The sequence below is a fragment of the Anastrepha obliqua genome, chromosome 3, assembly GCF_027943255.1.
Source record: "Anastrepha obliqua isolate idAnaObli1 chromosome 3, idAnaObli1_1.0, whole genome shotgun sequence".
Lineage (NCBI taxonomy): Eukaryota > Metazoa > Arthropoda > Insecta > Diptera > Tephritidae > Anastrepha > Anastrepha obliqua.
Genome location: NC_072894.1, coordinates 125,965,377 through 125,990,832, shown reverse-complemented (window position 1 = coordinate 125,990,832; position 25,456 = coordinate 125,965,377). Strand labels below are relative to the sequence as shown.

General features: G+C 37.3%; 2 protein-coding genes across 3 annotated transcripts in view; both read right to left on the bottom strand.

Moving 5' to 3' along the window:
- Positions 1–4,527: 4,527 nt before the first annotated feature.
- LOC129240483 (peroxisomal ATPase PEX1) overlaps positions 4,528–25,456 on the bottom strand; it is a 49,942-nt gene continuing 29,013 nt past the window's right edge. The window contains exons 11-12 of the mRNA XM_054876311.1: positions 4,885–4,988; positions 4,528–4,804 (exon numbers count right to left, since the gene is read on the bottom strand). Coding sequence (XP_054732286.1) covers positions 4,732–4,804; positions 4,885–4,988 — 177 coding nt within the window. The 3' untranslated portion in view covers positions 4,528–4,731. The remainder of the gene's footprint in view (positions 4,805–4,884; positions 4,989–25,456) is intronic.
- LOC129240482 (fibroblast growth factor receptor homolog 1) lies at positions 11,764–24,340 on the bottom strand. Of its 2 annotated transcripts, XM_054876310.1 has the most exons (3): positions 24,268–24,340; positions 12,987–16,088; positions 11,764–12,909 (listed from the first exon to the last, which is right to left on the bottom strand). In XM_054876310.1, the coding sequence occupies exons 2-3, from the start codon at positions 15,819–15,821 to the stop codon at positions 12,331–12,333; spliced, it is 3,414 nt and encodes a 1,137-aa protein (XP_054732285.1). In that variant the 5' UTR covers positions 15,822–16,088; positions 24,268–24,340; the 3' UTR covers positions 11,764–12,330. The 2 variants fall into 2 exon arrangements, with proteins under 2 accessions (XP_054732285.1, XP_054732284.1); XM_054876309.1 differs by lacking the exon at positions 24,268–24,340 and having other exon boundaries at positions 12,987–16,274.

Below are 25,456 nucleotides of genomic sequence, written 5' to 3'. Positions count from 1 at the left end.
CCGGGTCCACGTTTTGGCCTATTTCTCGAGACCCTGGTATCCGATTCTTAAAATTTCAAAACACAAACCTTCTCCACATGTGTCTCTTCAATGTGGCAAAGTTTGGTTAAATCGGTTGAGCCATTCTCCGTAAAGTTCATCACAACGCGAAAAACGTCTGAATTTTTATACATAGCACAGCATTGAAATGACCACCTCAGCTTTGCCAGCACGGCTTCAAGTTGATGTATTTTTTCTACGACTGTAGTCTCTCGAATGTCCCTGAGTTTCCTAAGTTGGCGTGCTAGTGTAGACTAATTACTTAACGTAACCGCGTAGAAAATAATCGAGAAGTGTAAGTAGCATCATTGTGGCGATTGTCACTTAATGAAACTCTCTCGAGAGGACTCGAAGTTTAGAGTACTCCAAATTAATGATGATGAAGTGTTTAGTAGAGGTTATGTACTTAGAGGTTGTTTTATTAGGAGAGATTCCGACGGCCTGGAAGCTGATGTATGCAGGTGCTATTATGCAATAGAATATAAGAAAAGTGTTACTTTCCCAGTCACTGTCTAATATTATTAGCAGGTTTGGCTAAAATATCTTGAAAAAATCCACTTAACAGAATAGTGGCTTAAGAAATTTCAAAAACTATTTTTCCCCCACTTAATATGAAATAATAAGCACGATATATTCAAAATAAAGTGGGAAAAATTACCAAGTACACTGAATTTATAAATGTATATTAATTGATCTATAAAAATATATGTATATAAGTATTTTGCTTTTATAGCTATTTAAAGGGAAATATCACCCTTAACTCAAATTGCACGTGCAATTTAATCAACTGGGCGTATTTAAAAACGTTTTCGATGAAGGTAAACTATATATCCACCCTTTTTACATTACTCAGACATGAATAATAAATTATCCTTTTCAGAATTTTGATTTGTTTAGTTGTCCCGCTGAAAAAATCTTGGCAAACTACGCTCTAACTCCTAACTACGTGACCTTACCCCTTAATGACTTTAGAGCAGAGTCCCAAATTAACGGTTAAGACATTTTCCAAAAATAAAAGTCGAGGCCAAATACAATTGTAGACAAAAAATGTCGAAGTCCTCGAGGTCCCCACAACCTCCTCTATAAGATTGAATCTCGCTTTTTATTTTTGTTAATTTTTGGAAGAAAGCCCAATATACGAGGTGTATTAAAAAAATACGGTGAATTTTCAAATTTCGCGGGCTACGTACATTCGACTTTCGATTATTATTATTTTTTGTTAATACACGCATCTCCAAGATATGTTCACGGTTTTAGCAATAAAGTATGCTTAGTTTCTTTGTGAGAGGAGTAAACAAGTGTTTTACGTGTTCGGCGATTTTCTGCTACTTCACACCTACGAGGTAAACGCTCTTTAACTTTTGGCATCTCTCCAAATGCTTGCGATCTTTATAATGCTTGAATAACCAGTTTAGTGGTATGGACTCATAGGAATATGACTCCATCGCATTTTTGAGAAAGATAAGATAAACTTATCCATATTGCCATTTATTCTCACTATTAGGCCAACACCATTCCTAGAAAATAATTCCCAAACTTTCAAGTTACCCCCACAGTAGTTTATGGTCTTTGTTGTGTACTAGGGATTGAACTATTGATTTTTTTACGACGAACCATCAAGACGGCCGCCGTAGCCGAATGGGTTGGTGCGTGACTACCATTCGGAATTCACAGTGTGAACGTAGGTTCAAATCTCGGTGAAACACCAAAATTAAGAAAAAGTGTTTTCTAATAGCGGTCGCCCCTCGGCAGACAATGGCAAACCTCCGAGTGTATTTCTGCCATGAAAAAGCTCCTCATAAAAAATATTTGCCGTTCGGAGTCGGCTTGAAACTGTAGGCCCCTCCATTTGTGGAACAACATCAAGACGCACACTACAAATAGGAGGAGGAGCTCGGCCAAACACCCAAAAAGCGTGTTCGTGCTAATTATATATATATATAACCATCAATACCAATCATTTTGATTTTAGTTTAGTCCATACAACGTATTATTTTCCAGAATTCTACGTCTTGGCTTCTCTGGACATTTGCGAAAGGCAGGCAAACTTGATAGTTTCTTTCGACAGTAGCATTTTTTTTCTGCTGACACGCCTATACAATTTATTTTCATTCAGACGTCTTCGCACAAGTCTTCTCGATATATTCCATCTGTATTCCTCATTTATTTCTAGCGTTATCGTTGCGGAGGACTTAAAAGGATTCCGCTTAATTTTCTCAACGAAGGCTTTGTGCTGCTGAATTGTAGTCATTCGCGTGGATGACTTTCGAATTTTCTTCTTTTAAGAACTTTTTTTCTGCACTAATACAGGGTGGCTGATGAATTTTGCTGCATTAAGAAACTCAAATAACTTTTTTTTAGTGTATGGAATTCATTTTTTTTTTCAAGTTGAAGGTCGTTAAATTTTATTAAATGTAGCTTAAGTAGTTTTAAAAATAATTGAATTTAAATGCCCCCCATGCTCGTTGACACAAGTGCGGCATCTTAGTAAAAAGTTGTTCATTGCTGTTTTGAGAGTTGCGACAGGAATAGCCGCAATTGTTGCCCGAATAGATTGTTTTAGTTCATCCAAATTTGTTGGCTCTGTTTTATAAACTTCTTGTTTACATAAACCCCACAAGAAAAAGTCAGGTGCAGTAAGGTCAGGCGACCTGGGGGGCCAACGAAATTCGGAGTTTCTTGAAATCAGTTTATTGGGAAATTTTCGTCGCAACTCTGTCATAACAGTCTGGGCTATGTGAGACGTTGCCCCATCTTGTTGAAACCACACAGAGTTGAAAGGAATTCTCTTTCGGCGTAGTTCTGGATAGAAAAATTCTTTCAGCATTTTCAAATAACGGTCTCCAGTAACCGTAACGGGGTGGCCGTTTTCTTCAAAAAAGTAAGGCCCGACAATACAGCGTGAAGAAACCGCACACCACACTGTCACGCGAAGAGGATGCAATTCCGTCTCGTGGAGTATCTGTGGGTTAGAAGTATTCCATATTCGACAATTTTGTTTGTTCACATTGCCGTTTAAATCGAAATGGGCCTCGTCAGACATGAAAAGGCAGTTTAACATGTTTTGGTCTTCTTCCACCATTTGCAGGATCTTCTGGCAAAATTCCAAGCGAATCGGCAAGTCTGCTGCATTCAGTTTGTTAACCATTTGAATTTTGTAGGGAAATAAGTCTAAATCTTTGTGCATTATTGTTTGCAAAGACTGTCGGCTGACACCAAGTTGAGCAGATAAGCTTCTTGTTGAAACCCTTGAATTGCTTTGTATAGCTGCAGCTACAGCAGCGATCGTTTCCTTCGTCCGAATTGGTGGGTTTCGATGATAAGGCCTTCTTGCGACTGTTCCTTGCTCAGCAAAATTATTCACCAGTCTCATTATGGTCCATCTGCTCGGGGGATCGCCGCCAAACATCCGCCTGTACTCTCTCTGTACCAAAACTACGGACTCCAGTGCGTGATAGCGGCGGACTATCCAAATTCTTGTTTGTGTGTCCCAGTTATCCATTTTAATAAATTTTAAAGATCAATCTGCAAATTAAAACAAAAATGGAACAGATAACTTAAAAAGAAAAAAAAAGTTATTCAATTTTTTTTTGGTAGCGGCTTTCATCAGCCACCCTGTATATTATATTTGATGGCATTCGATACCATTTTACGAAAAAAAAAATCATTATTTTTGCATTTTTTGTTTGTTCTTCTTTTCTTCTTTTTCTTTTCAAGTAAGCAGGGAGATCCTCTTCTCATTTTCATGCCCAATAACGCTTTTAAAGGAAATATTTATATTTGCAACTATAACAGACAAGAATTTACCAAAAAAAAAGATTTGGATTCCGGTGAGAGTGAAAAAATAATTGGTACGACGAGGAATGTCTTGCTGCCGCAAAAAGCGAAGATGCTGCCTATAGATCTACGCTGCGCTCGGGCGCAACGCGAGCCTGGAATCGCTGCCGAGAGCTAAGAAAGGAAGAGAGACGTATTATCAGACAAAAAAACAAGAGCCCGATGTACGAGAGTGCGAGAGCTTGAGATGTTGGCAAATAGGAACAACGCCCGAAAATTCGACGAGAAAGTTCGGTGGCTTACAGAAGGTTTTAAGACCGGGGCCTTTTCCTGTAACAACAAAGACGGCGATCTGGTGACTGGCATCCAGTGCGTACTCAGATTATGGAGGGAGCACTTCTCGAACCTGTTACATAGTGGCAGCTGCGCATATCACAGAGAATGTGAAGATCCCGATACTCCAATCGTTGACGACGGAACAGTCGGTCCGTTACGAATAGCGATAAGGCGGCTAAAGAACAACAAAGCCGCGGGCACCGACGGCCTGTCGGCTGAGCTATTCAGACATGGTGGCGAGGAGCTGGGAAGGTGCATGCATCAGCTTCTATGCAAAATACGGTCGGATGAAAGCATGCCTGGCAATTGGAATTTTAGTGTGCCCTGCCCAATTCATAAGAAGGGTGACCCTGTTGAAGAAGTCTCTTACCCATGTTAATAAAAATTCATTTCGCATTTATTTGTCAAATTAAACAAAACAACAAAAAAATAAATATATGTTTGTGATACCGCACCACTATATATGTACATACATATACATCACCATATTTATGGGTCAAATACGCTTCCTTAATATAGAAATAAAACCAAACTTTTAAAAATGATTGCAAATTTTCAAACTAAAGCCAGTTCGAACGACTATGCCAGCGTGGCTCGCTTAGCCACAAAGTCGCGTGCTCCACCGCGTTCCTTATTCGTGAACCGCGCATAACTGCAAATGAAACAAATATTAATTATATACAGTACAGATCATTAAATAGAAGTCTACAGTTAGGCAGGTATGAAACTTACGTCTTTTGATATTTGGCTATATCCGATGCACTGAGCGATGGGCGTGTTGTGTTGAAAGCTTCGATTAGATGCTTCTGGCGCACTAAAATCCTGGACGGCAGTTTCTGTAAAAGCAAGGAAAGAGGCCAGCGTGGGCAACGTTTGCTATTAAAACTTTGCTACTTTGCTATAATACTTTGCGAATTACCATTTATGTAAATCTCACACACACACATAAACACATACTTGCCTATTAGCGCTAACTTAACACTTCATCCGACAACGAGACAATGAGGAAGTCTGAAGTCATGATGCGTAACGGTGTACAAATTATGGCAAGGTCAGGTGGACGAGGGTTCTTTCTCAATTTTATGTACAGGACTTGATTATAAGGCATAAAGCAACTTGCGAGAAAAAAAAACTCTACAACTAGTGATACTCCACCTAATCTTAAGTAGTTGGTAGTGATTAAAATTACATCGAGTGTAAAGAATGTCGCCTTAATAGGAAAGTTCCTGGAACAACCATCAGCTAATTTGAATTCTGTTTGTTCCTTTGTTAGGTTGCCACATCTGTAATTAGTATTTCTACCAAAATGTTATCGCCATTACTTGTAAACTTCCGCCATCTTGAGTAAATCTACGCCTACCTCCGTTTTAAAAATGGATTTGAATTTGCAACAAGTTTGTATTAAATTTTGCGTTAAAAGTGGATTCAATGGTTTAAAAACTTTAGAAATGGTTTTGGAAAATTGTTTCAGTAATGATAATCTAAAGAAAACAGACGTGTACGAGTGACATGAACGCTTCAGAAGAGATAATGAGTCTATCTAAGATGACGAAAGTGGTGGCAGACTGTCCACGTCGAAAACTGATAAAAACATAATTAGAAGAAAGAAAAGTTGATCAATAACCACAAATTATTATGCCACGAAGATTTGCCAGAAGGTCAGGCAGTTAATAAGGTCTACTATTGGGCGTTATGCAACCTTTAAGTGAAGTGGATTTTGCGCCGTCGCACATTGCATCATTATCCGTATGCCACTATTTTTGACCGAGAATGAAACGATACCATCCAACAGTCAACGCATTGACCTGATACGGCTCACTGCATTTTTTTTCTGTTTAATCGAGCCAAAAAACCACTATGGAGAACTACTTTCGCAATTTAACAACCGAATAGAAGTAATGGAAAATCGAATACGGCTCTGATAGCTATACCGAAAATAGTGTTTCAAAAATGTTTCGGAAGCTGGATCAAACGCTGGCATAAGTGCGATGCAGCTTATAGGGGTGCTTTGAAAACGATAATATAACTTTAGAGGAATAGACTTGTATTTTGAATTTTCTGAATATATGCCGAGATCTTTTTGATAAGGGTATATAATTTATATTTATATAATTTAATGTTATGGCCAAGAATTTAGCTTTATTATAAAGGTAAGCGTTTGCCATTATGTTTTAAAAATGATTTCGGGCAAGTGGCCGCCGCGGCTGGCTCGAATAAATTCCAGCCGAGAGGCCCAATTTTCGACCACTTTTTGCAGCAATTGGGGCCGTATGTCAGCAATAACGCGCCGAATATTCTCTTCCAAGACGTCAATCGTCTCGGGCTTATCTGCGTAGACAAGCGACTTCACATGGCCCCACAAGAAATAGTGCAGCGGTGTTATATCGCACGATCTTGGAGGCCACGCCACAGGTCCACGGCGCGAGATAATGCGCTCACCAAAAGTTTCCTTCAATAAATCGATTGTTGCGTTGGCTGTATGGCATGTAGCGCCGTCTTGTTGGAACCAAAGGTCGTCCACATCAACATCGTCCAATTCAGGCACGAAAAAGTCATTAATCATGGCTCTATAGCGCTCTCCATTGACTGTAACATTATGGCCGGCTTCATTTTTAAAGAAATATGGACCAATGATTCCCTCCGCCCATAGAGCACACCAAACAGTGACTTTTTGAGGATGTAACGGCGTCTCAGCAATGGCTTGTGGATTATGTTCACTCCAAATGCGACAATTTTGCTTATTGACATACCCATTCAACCAAAAGTGAGCTTCATCGCTGAACAAAATTTTCTTCGATGCGTCGCGCGAACCGAACCATTATTTTCGTAATAAATTTCCACGATTTGCAAACGTTGTTCAGGTGTAAGTCTATTCATTATGAAATGGCAAACCAAACTGAGCATAAATCAAGTGACAGCTGTCAAAAAGACCATCTACGAAAAAAGTAGTGCCAACTTGAAAACCTAACCTCTAAAAAAAACACCCTATATTACACCGCGTTACACACATTCTGTCCTATGAACCAAATATACTTTTTCGGAAAGGGGATAAAAAATAAAAATACACGTGTATCGGCGATTTTCATGTACACGTCACAATTTTTTTTTTGTATTTTATAACTTTAAACGAGCAATTCTTGTATGCATATCTGTATAGCCACACGATCTCAGGATAAGCTTAACGGATTTGAATGAAATTGGGCACACAGATAGTGTATCAAATTTCTAGACTTTTCACCTAGGTGTTGCCACTGACAATGTTTCGCAGGGTTGCCACCTGTTCGAAATTAAAAAAAAAAATTGCATGAGATATGCCGATGTGGGTATCAAAAGAAAGGTATTTCACTCCGCATTACAATAGAGATATAAAACCCCGAATTTTTGTATTAATTTTATTATATTAAAATTAAAAATTGTTAAATTAAAAATTTTAATGCTTTTAAAGAAACTTAGGCCTTTTATTTTTGCGTTTGTAAGCATTTGTGTCAGTATCGCGACAAATAGACCAACAGTATTCGCCGAGCATATGCGTAATGTCTTGTCCTTTAAAGCGCTTTTCAATAGCCACAATGTCCTGATGGAACCTTTCGCCATCTTCATCGCTACAAGCTCCTAAATCACCGGGGAAACAATCTAAATGATTGTGAAGGAAATGGATATTTAGCGACATTAATATGCCCTTTTCGCCATATGCCGAAATCATTTCTGCAACAATATTTTTATAATTGTCAGCTCGTTTGTTGCCAAGAAACTGCTGAATAACGGCAACTGTGCCTTTCCATGCACGTTGTTCGATAGCATTCAATTTTGAAGAAAATTCATAACTTGCAAGTATTTTTTTTATCTGCGGACCACTGAAAACACCTTAAATTATACACATCATTAAAAAAAATAAAGTTACTAAAAGCCTTCGTAAAAACAATACCTGCATGAATCTTTGCGCCGCTCAGTTTTTTAACAAAATTTGAAACGACACCGAGCTTAATGTGTAGTGATGGCAAAATAATTTGAGATGGCTGCACTAATGGTAGATTTTCTATACTTTCTACGCCTACTTTGTAGCATGTTCGCGGCTTCCACTTAAATTCAGTGTAATGCTGATCTCTTTTGCGACCTTCCCATGTAAACAAAAAGCACTGGTGGGTTGGAAATCCACGCTTAACACCCATGAGTAATCCGACCACTTTTAGAACTGGAACAAACACACAAACGGCACAGAGTGTGTTGTATGAAACAATAAATTAAAGGTTAATAAGTTGTTTAAAAATTTGGAGTCCCTTCAAGTTATGCCGAGAATTTAGAAAAAAAATTTTTTTTTAGAAAAAAAAATTCAAGAAAATCTGAGAATTGATAAAATTTGTTTTTTTAATTTTACATAATAAAAACATTTCCACGATTCTGCCTGCAGAAATTCAGCGCGATTGGATCATGGAAAAAGGGTTAAAAATTGATCCAAAGTTTTTCACACAGGCGGACTACGAGCTCTATATTTTATAATTAATTATATATTACATAAAAAAATTCTAACGTGTACATGAAAATCGCCGATACACGTGTATTTTTATTTTTTCTCCCCTTTCCGAAAAAGTATATTTGGTTCATAGGACAGAAAAAAAGTTCGTTTTGTATAGCAGTGTTATTTAATATATTAGGTTTTTATCGGTCAAGCTTTTTCTTCAATAGAAGGGGTCCTAAGGTTAGGTCAGAATAAACAGAAAACAAAATACTTCTACTTGCATTTCCATCTCACACCATCTGTTGACTTCAATTGAGTGGATGAGTAAAATATGGTTCTCGTATCATCGTTCCAGCAACTAACAAGGTCTTGAAGCGAAAATTTGCTCAAGTCAAAAATTACCCGATCCATTGGCAACCACATACATACATATGTGCGATTTGACGCCTTTACACTTTTCCAATTTTTTATATGTCATAATTCCATGCTAATAAGCAATAGACGTTAACCTCTTGCGCTGGAAATACGTACTTGTTATCTACTCTAGACTGGCAATAACACCTGCTGAATTAACTGTGAAAAAGCATGTTGTTTATTTTGAAAAGCAAAACAAATTAATAATTCTAAGAAATATAGTCAATTGTTTAGCGTGAAAGCCTCTCTTTCGAATGGAGTTCCTTTCGCTTCTGTAAGCAAAATAGTATAGCCGTAGTTTCCGTTCGCGGTAGAGCAGTTTATTTATTTCTTTTCGTCAGACAAATATAAGTATAATAAAAGAAAAATACTTTATAAGAAACTTGGAAAAAAGCAGTTACTAAAATTTATAATTTATTGGAAGAGTTTTATGGTAATAAATGTTTAACGCGTTGAGTGATCGCGTTGGTTTTCCACGCCAAAAAATAAATACATACCCGCCTGTAAGTATGCAGCAAGTTGCGTTTTGCTTATCATTTCATTTGTCCAGCAGATCACTGCATCTCTAAAAGGGCTTAGAAAGGGTAAATTTAATGCGTACACTGCGTTCATGCTCTGTCTCATCAAGCTCTTTTACGAAGAGTGAATCCACGAGTCACCGAGCCACAAGGTTCAATAAATTTATCCAAAGGTGTTTAGCCGTACAACACTGAGGTATGCTAACAGAAACCTTTGAGCTATAAAGCTCGAATAAATAACCTCTTAATAGGCCCGCCAAGAAATAATCCGTTCGGTACGTTGTGGCGGCAACGAATTAGACTGGCAACCGAATTGAGTGTTTGTATTTGTAGAGAGAGAGAGAGAGTCAATCGGGCACTCACCAGAAGCTCAGGCATCACTCCCGCTATCCTCATCATTTATTCCCACTATTCATATTTATTATTTTCAATAATAACAGCATTTATAAAATTTATATTTCCTTAAATTTAACTCGGGTTTGAAAGTTTTGGAATAATTTTACTTGTTTACATCTGATGATTGTCGACGCACACGAAAACAAGAGTTGCCCATCTTTACGCTTGGCTTTGGCGTTGACGTTGCAAAACTTTGGCTATATGAACGTCTTCATGTAATTGTCGAAGTGAGGCCTATACCAACTTAGTGCGAAATTTATGGGTATGTTCAACAATGCATTATAATGCGCAACATACCATTTCAGAGTGAGCAGTGCATTCAAAAATGCAAATATGGCAATACTGCAAATGCAACGCGTTCTTAAACGTCATTTTTGTATCAAAAGTCGTGCATTATTTGCAGCAAAAATGTTCACACTGCCAATAAATACGCTAGTACAATGTCTGATGAAAAGTGGGTATTTAATTATTTATTTTATCTTTTAATACAAAAATTGATGAAAAATACGATATTTAAACTTTATTTTATTATACTTTTCTTGGTTTTAGTGATTACTTTAGTACATCGGAGATAAAATTACTGCTCAGAGTCCGACTGAGCATGGAGAACGAGTTCACGTCGGGAAGGAGGAAAAAGAGCGTGCTCTGGGCTAAGGTCGTAGATGAAGTAAAAAAAGTTAATAAAGATTTAAAAATAGATAGAAACATCGCCCATCGAAAATTTTCTAATTTACTCATCACATATAAGCGAATAAAAAAAAAGAAACAATACAATACATCATGGCTTCAAAAAAAGACTTATTTTTGGGTATTTTCCATTTTGATATTAAACTTTTGACAAGATATGTCCTTCTTTTAAGCTATACACGGTTTTTTTTTCTTAAATTTAATAAAAGACTATCGGTTTTTTCCTCATATACATCGTCCATGACCAAACTTAGTAACAATTCCATTTTACTGCACAGCGCGTTCATAAATGCAACAAATCTATCAGTTGTATGAATTGTCACATTGACAGTGCTGCCAGCGCTGCAAGTACTGTGCATTATAATGCGTTTCTGAACATAGCCTGTATGTAGGTATTTAGTCTGAACTTCAAGAAATAATGAAGAGAAAAGACTAGAATTGTGGAAAGACAGAGAAAAGAAGAATTGTGCTTTATTAAGAGGCTTCTTGAAGAATAATGCATTCCAGTGTTACACCATCTGCCAAAACCGCTGAACGCTATGAAAACTCAAGTATCCTGATGACAGAATAAAGCTTCTAGTAATAAGTAAATATGTCGGAAATCAAAATACAACTTCTAACATCATCTCGTTATTTAATAGCCACACCTTATATTCGTGAACATGTTCTGACATTTTCTAAGAACAGCCTTTCAGCAGCATCTCCCCGCACGCATAAATGGCTATAAACAGCGCAACTAGAAACTCTATTTTTAAAAATGCTCTTTACTTTAGAAACCACCTTGTAAAAGATCGATAAAATTCAAAGTTGGTTAAGGTGCAATGGCAAATCACTGAGTGCATTTCTATCATGCAAGAGCTTCTGACAATCTTTATGTTAGACCGCCTATACCTACACTCACCAAAGCAAAATAAGTGTTGGAGATACTAAATTGACGCTCTACAACCCTGCTTAGTAAGGAGCCACGCTAGCTGCGAAATGTTTCTAAAAAATATCAGTAACTACTCAGGCGGGTAATCTATATTTTGGTGTCAATATTGAACAAATTTAAAAAGCTGCAATTCTTTCCATGTTCAAGTATTACAATCTTGCCATTACCACTTTTTAATGGCTCACCGCTATAGCATTTACAACTGGACGTTTAAGATCTTATACGAACTCAGTACTCAAATGGCACTTTATTATAATCTCATAATGAAACAATTAGCTTAACTAGTCGTAGAATGGCTCAAGGCTCACAATAAATACAAATCTCAAAAGTAAGCATTTTGAATGAGTGAATTATGTACGTCAATATAAATCTAGTTCATTTCTAGTTTTTGGTTGCTTTGGAGTTTAGAGTATTTTGTAAAGTAAAATAAATAAAATACTTCTGAAAATATCTTTCAAAATAAAGCTTAAAAAGTACACAAATATTTATAGTCTTAATAAAGTTGCCTAATTCTTTCTTAACTGTAAAAATATGTTTAGAATAGACTTAAATTACAACTAAAACTAATTTCGTACTCTAAACACAATTTTCCTTAAAGTCTAACTAGTAATCAAAATTTAGATCAAAGCAGCTAACATGCGTAGGGTTAAGTCTTTTTCGCTTAAGTATAAAATTTGAATGAGGTTATTTGATTCTATTAACAAAACTAGGTTGTATTAGTATGTTTAAGCCTTACTTTGCTTTACACATTTTGTATAATTCATAAATGCTATTATCTAATTAAATTTGTATGTGTATTGATAGCGCAACGGGGACGTTTCTTGAAATGTCTCCGGTTCGGATTCATCATCACTCGATGATGGTGGTGTCTCGAGCATTGGCATAGATAGATCTAAATACTCTTCATTTGTGGCGTGATTTGACGCCAGCTGAAGAATTTTATCTAAATTCTCAACAATCTCACCAAATGTCGGTCGTATGTTGGCGTCAAAATGCCAACACTGCCGCATTAGCATGTAAATATTAAGTGAACACCGTGCCGGCTTCTCCATCCGCTGACCAGTAATTAGGTAGCTGTAGAGCTCCTCCGCAGACATTATATTAGGATATGGCTGCTCTCCAAAGGTCATAATCTCCCACAATAATACACCATAGGACCATACGTCCGATTGCGAGTCGTAAAACTTTTCTTGTAGCGACTCAGGCGCCATCCACTTGATGGGTAAACGACCGTTGGTGTTCTTCCTATAATAGTCTGTGTCTTGTATGTCGCGCGCCAGCCCAAAATCGGCAATCTTCATAACATAGTCGTCGCTCACTAGAACATTGCGAGCCGCCAAGTCGCGATGGATGCACTATGAGAATATTAAAGAAATTAAACATAGAATTATTTTTTAGACGATTGATATAACCAACAAATAAAATAACTTACCCTACGCGAAGCAAGGTATTCCATTCCACGAGCAATTTGAAATGCAAATGAAACCAAATTCTTCTCTGTTAGCTGTGGCATATCTTCCAGGCAGTCACTGCTGCGCTGTAAACTGGGACTACCCACAAACAATGGTCTATTCTTTTTCAGAAAGTCTTTTAAATTGCCATGAGGCGCAAATTCGACGATTACCCAAAGCGGTCCACTCTGCGTACAACAGCCCAACAAATTAATGATGTTAATATGCTTTCCGATCATTTTCATTACTTCCATTTCTCTTACTAAACTCGCCATGTCCGCATCAGTGTGCTCTTCTTTTACCATTTTCACCGCAACTATGCTCGAAGAATTATTGACAGTGCGTGGCAAATTGCACGCTTCTGCCATAACTACACGTCCGAAAGCGCCTTCGCCCAAAGTCGAGCCTAGGTTTAGTTGTGTACGCGGTATCTCCCAGTTGGAGTCAAGCGGAAATTCATATTCATTAAAAGCTTGCGAAGGATCCAAGGTAGAGGCTTGAAAGGTAGTACGTTGTTTTTCAATTTTGATCACAGGCATTTGCAGATCGGAGGAGTTATTCTCGGAAGAAGACGGTTTGTAGATAATAACTTTTTTCGTCCATTGGTGAACTGTCTCGATGCGATGCTTCAGCAATTTCTCATGTTTCAGCTTACGCAATACGTAAATTATGAAGATGGAACCGAAAAGGAACAGCAACACAATCACTATTGCCGCCACAGTCATCCAGACAGGATGCGCGCGCCACAGCATATATACTTCGCGACTTGGCAATTTGTCAACCACATGCAAGTAAGCACTCGCCATTGACTCGCCTAAGTTACTCGCTGCTACACAAGTGTACCAGCCTTCGTCCGCGTGTGTAACATTTTCCAAACGAAGAACATTCGGTTTGTCTGGTTCGCCGGAAAGTTTTATGAAATCTTTTGCTGATGGCTGATAAGCGTTGACGTTTGAATTAGCAAACATGCGCTCCAATTTGTCAATACTTTCATTTGCCCGATTGTACCGTACCCAGAATATATGTGGCTCCAGATCCGATACGACGCGGCACTCAAAGTATGCGCTGCTATTGGTTAAGACAGTTTGATTTTGTGGAAATTTGTCACTGTGAATAGGACGAGAACGTAAACGGTCCATTATAGTCAGTTTTGTGGAATGATCTATGCAACCCAGCTTATTACAAACCGTGCACTTGTAGACGCCCGAGTCCTCGGCAATAACTTCGTCCATTTGCATCGACCATTTTTTGTAAGTGACTTTACCTATATGGCGCATAATCTCAGTGAAATTTTTGTCACCAGTGCTGCGCGTCCATGTTACGTTTGGCATGGGATTGCCATTGGCAGGACAAAGCAATTGTATTGTGGAACCTGCTGGTTTGTGCAGAGTTTGAATGAGTTTGTCCGCTTTTTTGAAACGTGGTGCACTCTCTTCTATTGCCTCTGATTCATCATTAGTATCAGCACCATCCTTCCCATCCACATCCACATCAATAACCGTTGCAAGCTTATCGTGATCCTTTTCCGGGGTTAATCCACTTAAGCTTTCCGATGAATGAGCAGTGCGCTTATCTAGAAATATGGTTTTAGTTTTAGGTGTTGCGGTAGTACTTTTTGGTTCTACTACTTGCAAATAAGCTGTGGCCATTGTATCGCCATCATCATTCGTCACAATACAAGTATAAAAACCTTCATCTTCCGAACTCGCTTGCATTATATTTAAAATCTCTGGTTTTTCTGCATTCGTTGGCAATTCAATTATATTCGAATTGTTCGCAAAGTTCAAATTCGGTTCCTCTTTGAGGCTGTTTTTATGCTTGATCCAACGAATTCGAACTGCGGTCGGGGACTCAACTTGGCACTCGAACCGCGAGCTACTATTCTTTATAACCGTTTGATTAGTTGGTGTATTATTCACAATGAGTGGTTTTTCAGAGTGTAGCTGACCGATAATAGTCAATTTTATACTATGTTCAATAGTACCGAATTTATTACTGATTTTACATGTATAGGTGCCCGAGTCTGCTGTGGTCAGCTTCTCAATAAAAAGTGACCATTTTTTTAGCCTAAAACGCAATGGGGTTAGATCCATTCTTGTGTTATTGTGCCACCAAGTGATGATTGGTAACGGATTGCCCAACGAGGGGCAGCTCAATTGCGCAAAGCTCCCAAGTGCTTGTTCTAGGCTATCTGCAAGTTTGAATCGTTGCTGAAAATGTGGTGGACCAGGATTTGGCAGATGCACAATTTTTAAAGCCGTGTTGTTGCTACCTTTCGAGAAGTTTAGTTGGGGCTCCTCTTCGATGATTTCCTCCGCCGAATCAACATCACCTCGATCCAAGCGCAGTCGTGCTTCTGCTTCGTCTTCAACCTTACTAAAATCAGCTATGTCTTCTTCGACATCAGTTGGGCGACTAGATAGTTCAGGTTCAACCACTTTCAATGCGACACTAACGTACTTTGGGCCTAATGGCACTTGTTCCGCCTGGCAACTGTACACACCCGCATCTTTCCGTTGAACTTCCTTCAACACCAGGAGACGGTTAGCGCTCAGGAACTCATCTTCCTTGTACCACTTAATGGGCCCTTTAAGCAAGCACGTCAAACGTACGTCTGTATTCGGCGCAAGCACACTTTTGGTGAGTATAACACTCGGGCTTAGGGTGATATTGACCACTTGAGGGGTTCGTAAGTTAGGTGCCTGACTGTCACCCAAACTTCTGGCCAGCGACAAATTGGGCGGGTAGATACAGAAAATCATCAAAAGCAAATTAAGCTGGCCGTAATAAAATGATTTCAGTTTGATTTTTGCCATCTTTGTAGAGCGTTTGGAATGGAAATGTTGCGACGATTAATAGAAAAGTTTTTAACCTGAGCTTCAAGGTTACTTAGAATTGCGGCCGACCAATGCGAATGCTGATTTCCTTTGGTATTTGCTTTTCACTACAAATAAAAAAGCGGGACCAATAATTTGCGCGGCTTCTCAGGTTGTACGCGCTTTTAGTTAGCTCTTAATAATTAAAATTCATATTGAACCCAAGGGGATTTGCAATCACTCGTAAGTTGATGACAGTTTTTATAGCTGCATAAATACATTGCATTGTTACTAAATATTAAAATGTCAGCGCTGGTTTTGTTCTTATTGTTTTAGTGGCGTGCGTTCAGAACCATTGTCTGCACATACTGTCTATCACTGTATTCTTGCCTCGAAGTCTAAATCCACTATTTCATCGATGTATATGTTTTATCACCACTGCTTGATCACTGATTTATTTACATACGCGTGTATATACCAGAATATATAATATAAGTACGCTTTAAGTAGCAGAAAGACAGAAGCCACCCGATAGGAAGTTAGTAGGCAGGCTGTGGGGAGCGCGATAAGGAAAAATTGAAAATAAAAAAACGATGTGCATTGATTTCATAATGAGTTTTCTCTAAATGTTTTTATTTTATTTTCATTTTTGCCTTTGCTTGCTTGTTTCAATCACTTTGTTGGCCAGCACTCGCGCGACGCGTCACCTAACTTGGCTTACAGCAATGCTCTCCGCGAACGTACCGAATATTGTGCGGCCGCGTGGACGGATGATCGCAACTCAGGCGATATACGTATTTGAATGCGCAAATCGAATCGCCCGCTTGAAGAAGTTGTATGTACTTAATCGTATAGGAATGTTTTGCAGCTTACGCGTCGGCTTATGTTATTTTAATTCACATAGAGAAAACAACAACAACCGCACACACAGCAACAAAAATATGACGAATGCTACTAAAGTAATAGTTATAAATGCAAAATTTGTTCAGCTCTCCTAACGCTTTAACGGCTTTATGTATACGCTTAAGTGAAAAACATTCTTATAATACCTAGCAAGAAAAAGCTAATGAAAAAAAAAGTAATTATCGCAAAGCCTCAAAAATATTTTTAAACCCTTCTTCCTCACACTTTAGGACTGTGATAATTAAAAAAAAAAAAACATGGGCCTTGTATGAAAATATTTATAATACTAGTCATGAAATATTTTTGAAAAGGTCTACATTCTGTCAAACGCAAACGCCTTGTGAGACGGTGCGTTATCATGGTGCAAGATCCATGAGTTTTTTCCACAAATTCGACCGTTTCCTACGCGCATTCTCTCTCAAACGTCGCGTAACTTCCAAATAATATTCTTTCTTTACCGTAGAACTATTTGGAATGAATTCCCAGTGCACAACACCATGATAATCAAAGAAAACGAGTAGCATGACTTTCACTTTTGACCGACTTTGAAGTGGTTTTTTGGGTTTCGGCTCATGTGGATAGCGCCATTCAGCCGCCTGTTGACTGGTTTGCATGTCTAACTCTTATACCCATGTCTCATCACCTGTTATGATGTGCTGGCTAAACGTTAGGTCCGAATTCAAAACGTCGTTTCGTTCAAAACGTAAAATTTGAGACAAATTCTTTGTTCGATATTTTTATCCATCATGAAAATCGCGGAGCACACCCTCGGTTGACTGATGTAATTAAATGCCAAAAACAAACTAATTGACAGATCACGCTCAAACTCTGCCTTCACTATAGGGAACAGTTGTACCAACATTCCAGTAAAAACAAATTTAGATATATGTGCAACGCGCGCTTTTTATGTAAATGAACAATTCCCGATATTTTTTTGACAGAATGTACTTCTCACTTTTTAATTTGAAGTTAGGACTTGCTCTCGACTACCATTCGGTAGGCCCAGGTGCGCAGCCCATTGTGGACATAAAACATCAAACTATAGGGCCGCCGTCGTAGCCGAATGGTTTGGTGTGCGGTTTCCATTCAGAAATGTGTAGGTTCGAACTTCCATGCATGGAACACCAAAATGATAGAAACAGCAGTCGCCCCACGGCGAGTATATTCCCCGAATGTATTTCTGCCATGAAAAAGCTCCTCATAAAAAAAAATATTTGCGCTTCGGAGTCGGCTTGAAATTGTAGGTCCCTCCATTTGTGGAACAACATCAAGGTGCACACTACAAATCGGAGGCCAAACACTTAATAGATGATGTACACGTACGGAGTTTGTTGCCCTATGTATAATATATTAAGACGTATCTCATTGAGCTATATTTTTAACCGGGTTTTTGTCCAATTTGCCGAACTTTTTCCAAAATACTTTTGCTGAAGAAAAACCAATCAAAAGAAGTGTACGGATATTTCGAAACATATTCTGACAGAGAAACTTTTGATCGTGCAAATCGCTGTTTAGAATCGAGAGGGCTATGTCTCAAATAAATTGCTTATGCAGAAACAATTTTGTCTGTTTTGATTATATTCTTTGAAATAAATGAAGACAACTTGCATTGAATGGACGGAAACCGAGACATAAGCATTTCTTAATAGATGTTGGTATAGCTTTTTTTGGTTTTTATTTTTTTCAAAGATCTATCCATGTAAAGAGACTTTGAAAAGACGTGCCTAGAGGTTGTGTAAAAATTTAGATTCTTTCAGATTTCACTATTTTTATCCAAAATGTGGCTCTTAACAATTAAAATTCGACAAACAGTCGATTAATGAAAGCTTAATTGTTGAAAAGGTCGAGATATCGTCTCGTTTGTGCAAGCCAGTCCTTTTGCTATCCTCGATAGAACTAGTTTCTTGAAATTCAACAACCTTTGAATTGTCGACCCAATTGGATGATTATTTCCACTAAAGAAATCACAAATTTTGCGATATGTTGTTATTAAAGATCAACAATTTTCAAAATAAGTTTCAATAATTTGATGCGTTGTTTTATCGTATAAAACTGTATAAGTATCATACATCTAATTTCTTGACAAATGTCAAATATGCCATAAAAACGATGCAGTCTACGAATTATTCACTGCTGACATCTAGGCGTCACTTTTGAAAGACGCTTTACATATCATTCATTTGCAGCAGGAATGTCATAATCTAAAAAAATATTTAAAAATTCATGGCGTATCAATTAAAAGTATTTCACTAGATGAAAATATGTCTTTACTTTTACCTTTGGAGACAAAGTAAATTTAGAAATTTTGAGGCTGTTTTTCTCGACATTTTGGATTGGCACTCCTGAAGCAAATGAGTGATATGCTTCGAATATGCCAAATTAACTTTATTTACGAATTCTTTGGTAGTTGCAAATTTCGCCTAAGCTCGCAATGGCAACTCTTCTTAAAAATATTCATAATCCCCACGGGAATTCTAGGAATTTGTGATGACTATGATTTGATAGTCATATTTATGTATTTTATTTTATTTTTAAATAATTTAAAGAAAGCAGTAATATCTTCAGGGATAACACCTTCTCACACAAAGCTTTTTTACAATTATATTATATTTTATTCTTTTAACTAATAATTAATTAAGTACCACATTGCTAATGAATATTATTTCGCGAAAATATTCAAGAATATTTCTGAACGCTCTCATTATATCCACCCAATTTTGAAGCACTTTTTTGGTTTCGAATTACATTTCCGCAGTGGCGTGAAAAATATTGTCTTTGACGGCCTAAAATGTTTCGGATTGTCGACATAATATTGATCTTTAATGGCACCCCATAAAACAAGTATGGCGTTAAGCTCGCAATTCCATGGAGGCCAACGAACAAAAGCAAAACTATAAGCGAACTTAGCGAGATATCGATTTATGGACGACTTTCATATGTTGCATGTTGCGAGAACTGGCTGAAACAAGAGCTCGCGCACCCGTTTTTTTTTCAATGGTCTTCCAAATAAATGGTTGACATGAGTCCAAAAATCAGACCAAGAGTAACAAAATTAAAATGGAGTGGTAATTTAGTAATTTGGCCACCGAGATGATTTCCTGAGCAAAATCGCAATAATTTCACAGCTGAACTAAAATGCATACAGAGATGCGATATGGAATACGTCCTTTATGTTGTAGAACTCTCCTCAGGCTAATTTGGCCAGTTTATTTAAGAAAGATTTCATGAAACGCATACATTTTTGGTACAGCTTAGAATCCTTATTATATAAGCAGTCGCGGAAGGTCACGCTTAGCGGGAATTAAAACACCGGCACCGATTTAGCAGCACCCCTGTGTTTCCGGAAAACGTCATATAAAGTAGGTTCGAATTAAAATATTCGGAATCGGACAAATTAATATTGAGCCAGGTTTCGATACGGGCAAATACATCATAGGTTGGCTGAGAGCTCAACAATCGCCCGTCAGCTGTTTTGGTTCGCATAATAGAGATATTTTTAAAATTCTAATACACTTACTTATCGGATATAATATTTTCACGATTTTTGCAAGGCACTAAGTTTTTTGGTTGGAGAAGATCGTCGTTTGGAAACAATTTAAAAGGACGAACTTTACTACCGTTAGCGTATTTTCATGGCATTTCTTAAACATTCTTCCTCATAAATTTGCCTACCCAATGCTGAGTTAAGGGGGAGCCTGGTTTATGAGGTCTAAAAATTGCATTTCTTTGCGATTTTTTTTTTTTTTAAGGAAAAAATTAATTTAGCACTGCAAAGTTTTTTCTATCTTTTAATGAACATTTAAAAAGTATAAAAAATTTTTGTACTGGCTAAAATAAGTTGAAAAAAATGTTTAACATAGAAATTAGTAGAGCGCTGCAACGCTCGAGTTTCCAACTGGCGTACAAGATACAGCTCGTAATTATTATCTAAAGCAAAAAAATTCAAATGGATTTCTAATTATAATGATCTTTTATTCTAGATGAACTAAGAAAACTGAGAGAAATTCCAAAATTTCAACTTTTTGTTTTTCTGTAAAAAAAAATTCACTTCAACTTGGTATAAAAATCTGGAAACATTTTTTTTTATCTATTTTGTTAGTTCAAATAGAAGAGAATTTAATAGGGGAACACGCTATCATTCATTTCAAAAGGTTCATTAGTTTTTTTTTTCATTCATGTACGCCAATTCAAAGAAATCATAAAAATGAAAAGTCGAGAAAAGAAGATAAAGCTTGTACTATAGATCTCCGGTCACAGCGTAACTACCTAACGCTCGCCTACCTTTGGCTTTGTATCTACGGAAATATTGAGAATTAGGCTCTGTAACTTTGTGTGAATATTCTGAAATATATTAGGAATCGCTTAAAACGAAAAAAGAAAAAATTGATTTTTTTGACCTTATAAACCAGGCTCCCCCCTTAAAGCATTATATCAACCCAAATTTCTTTTTACAATTTGCAATATGTCACCAACACAAAAAATCCACTTTGGAAGTAGCTTTTCAATATTTTGAAACGTGGCTCAAGCGAAAACTGGTCCATTTCGAACAGCACAAATATGAGACTGAGTTTCTCACACTTTTTTGAGCGCCAAATAGCAGTCAGCGCCAAAATAATATGTGATTTCAAAATAAACCACCCAGATTGCTCACCCTGTATTTGGAGGTTAATCCATTAGGAATTCATTCCAGATACTCTGGCCTCAAACGAATGCATAGTTGGTTACAAAAGTTGCCAATTGAGAAACTAGTAAAATAGTATTTCAGTTGTCCTATAAGGCATATTCTACAATGGCATTAATTTTACTACAATAATTTGCCTCATTCCAATTTTCTCTAACTTTTTTACTTTTATGGTGGTACACGCATACCTATACAATATATACGCAAGTATATTTGGACTGTATGCCATTTATAGTAGTGGTGTTGTTGTTGCTTTGCCTTTTTGACATATTTGTTGCCAACGATTTGATGGTAATACGATAGGCGGCAGTCACAGGGACAACAATTTCCAGTGTTTATGAATACTTTTTATATTCAGATGAGATTGTTGAGCGCTTACCATTAAAAGCTCTCAAACGGTTAATGAAAACTGTTTTCTATTATAAATTCGCATTAAGTATAATTGCTTTAGTGTTTTTTCTCTACCAAAATTTGCACTCGCTTCCATAACTTACAAGCAGCTGAGAATGTGCCTATGTACTCGTACATCTGCATATGGGCATCGTTTCTAAGGTGTGCGCTATGTTGTGTTGGTTTCGATATTCGATATTCAAGGTATGTAACTACAAGCACACAAGTATTTACCCATACATATGTATGTCGCAAGCGAATGTACCTAATTCACATTGACAGGCGCACAAGCGTACTTCAATCACTTCCACTTGGCGTTTCTTCAAGAATTTTCACTTGGAACCTATTTGCAGAACCACAAAAGTCATTTGAAATTTTGGTGGAAAGTGTTAATGGTGATTGGTATTTGTTCACTCTTTCTTAACTTTTTCATTTGTTTTGTTCCTTTTCGAGTTAAGAAATCTAAACACATCTTTTTTGGCGCTAACATTTTACATTCTGTAATTCACTTCCTCTTACATTTGCCTCTTACGTTGCTCTACACATTCGGTTTGAAATATCGGATAAGTTCCAAGTATATACATACATGTATATATAAATACATACATACATATATACTCGTACATACATAAAATATTAGAATTATTAAAAAATTATTTTTAAAAAATACTTTTGTTGAGATATTTACACGTAAGTCTTAATATTTTTTAAAATATTTAGGCGAAGGCCTTAAAATATAATATAATAGGTTTAATCATTCGGGTGGAAAATCCCGCACCTTTTATTTTTTGGTAGGGCAACCTAATGTATGTACATGTGCCCATATGTTACAAAAAACTAGAAAGTATTACATATATAAATAATTGGCGCTTACACCCTGTATTAGGTGTTTGGTCGCACAAATGGAGCGACCTACAGTTTAACAGCAAATGGTTATTTATGAGGAGGTTTTTCGAAGAGAGATCGCTACTAAAACCACGTTTACTATCATTTGGTGTTACACGGCACGGAGATTCGAACCCACTCACTTCCGAATGATAGTCATGGCTAAGGCGGCCGCGTGTGTAACAGTGATCCACCCTGGACGACCTTACAGAACTTTGTCAATATTCACTACATTTCATCCAAAAGAAACTCATTTTATTTTGAAGAAAAAAATCTTTTGGATCGGATAATTTCGTAAACATTTAATGCAAATTGAAGCAATTAAATCGGAAAATCGCAAATGCTTTTAAATGTAGTCTCGTCTGTTTTTATTTCAAGAATATAAACAAAGCACATTTTAATTCAAATAAAAACATTTAAAATTTTCACATAAACCAGAGAATCCAGAAACGGCGTTTGACAACAAAATTAAACTTTGGGGGTTTATAGTGAACTTCACCCACAGCATTGATTTCTCCAGGAAAGTGGCAGCAGTTTTATGCTTTTTGTCACACAGTGCCGAAAAAGAGCAAAAACAGCATCACATAAAAGAGTCCAAAAACCGGCTATGGCACTGGCAGTGATTCCAAAGCAAGGTAATTGGATGCTGTATGGCTTTAGGCCCCAAGCGAGAAAATCTTGTCGCAAGACCAACACATCTATAAAATCTATTTGAGTTGCTAAAATATCAATAAATGTGTGAAATATTTTTTAAACTTTCATTGCTCTAAGAAAACGCCCACACATTTTGAGGAGGTAAAACTCGTAATTTTCACTGAATATTTCAATTTCTTGGATAAATTTCATTTGTGTAAAAGCAAATCTAGCGATTGCTCCAAATGCTATGTTGGTTTTGTTCATTCATAACGTTGAACCACGTTGCTTTCTATGGGGCCTCACCTTTCAGTCTTTAAAACATTGATCCATGAGCTACAAATTTCAACCTCAGCAGTTTTTTATTTTGTTATCGCTTCGAACTTTTAACAAAACCCATTTCTATACTTCTTCCATATCCTTTAAAAACCTGCCTCCAAATGAGAAATTTGTCTGCTTAAATAATTAAATTAAGAGTAGGTACATAATAAAAAAAATTGTTTCTTTCGTCATTGATTTATTCATATTCATTCATTGTTGCCGTTTGTGGCGGGTGCTGTTGTTATTGGATCACGTACGGAGTTTAATAAGTTTTAACTTTCTTAACACGCATTAAAATATATGCTCTTTGTCGTCGTACATTTTTTATTTTTGCAAAAAGTCGTAAATCTTCGGCAAGCACATTTTATTGCCAATTCGGACATGCACTAAGGCACTTCCAAAAAAGCGCGCAATATGAAAAGATCGTAAAATGTACTAACAACCGTCAATAATTTTAGAGGATTATGCTGATACGCAAAACAACGAATCAATCGATTTTAGCCGCTTCCGCAAACTGTTTCCGCTTCACGAACGCGTACCACACGCGCTGAGAAAGAGAGCGCCACTGCATTAACTATGCATACACATACATATGTACGTACGTGTGTGCATAAGAACTATGGATTTACACACCCGCACCAAAAACAAAAAAACTTTCAACACCAATTCACACGATCATTTGAACACTTGAATCGAAACTGCGTCTACCCGTAGCCAATGTTGAAACTCAACTGATCACACTAAATGGATATAGCCTCATGATCGTACAAACAACGACGACAAAACTTTGATATTCGTATAAATCCATTGTTGGAACCAAAAACAAAACATTAATCGCAGAACAAAAACAAAAGAAAAGTGCAACACAACAGTAGTAACCGAAAAAATAACGAGCGTGTGTTGGCAGCATAAAGCACTTGTTAACGACAATAGCAACAAAAACGAGAATAGCAGCGGCGGTTATGTGGTGACGCTATTGGTTGTAATTCATTACCACTACTACTAAAAGGAAATTTATCCTATACCAATGCATGCTAGTAAGGTATTTATGAATGTGTTTGTGCGCTCCCGTGTAATCCTTACGAGGCTCTTACTGCGAGCATAAGAGTATATCTGATTACATAAATATTTTACATAGATTTTCATATTGCGGATTACTTAAATACGCGCGGGTGAATCGAAACTTTGTTTCTGTAATTACGGACTACGAAACATAATCAAAACATTGTTTGTTCTTTTTCTGTTAGCACCTTTTTATTTAAGTGGCAATATACCTGCTTTGTAGCGATTTCTGCCAAATTATAGTGTTTTCTTTTACGGACGAACTGATCAAAGCAATGTGAAACAACATCGTTCCCACGACAGTCGGTTCTACGTTACCGGAATGACCGGGATCTGTGTATATACTACTGCAACAAACTAAGTCTTTTTAATTTGGCCTATGTGTGCCCTAGAGTGTAATTATCATTCCATATTTGGTAAATCTTTCACCTCACCGGCCGTTTTCTTCTTCTTCTTTATTTGCAATTCATATCACCTTTCATAGTTGCTCAGCGGACAAGGCTGTTTTCGGGAATACCTGCACCGTTTTAAGCGGCAGACAGTTTTTTCTGTCCAAATTGTCCGAATACTGACGAAAACGCAGAATATGTGATTTTTTATTGCGACCGCTTCAAAAGGGAACGAGCTATTCTGGAACAAGCCCTGGGTCATCAACCATTCCCCCAGCACCCTCATATGAGATATGCGCACAACCAGCAGTAAGTGGGAGGCAGCTCAAACGTTCGCAGATAAGATCACGACGCGACTCCGCTATATTGAT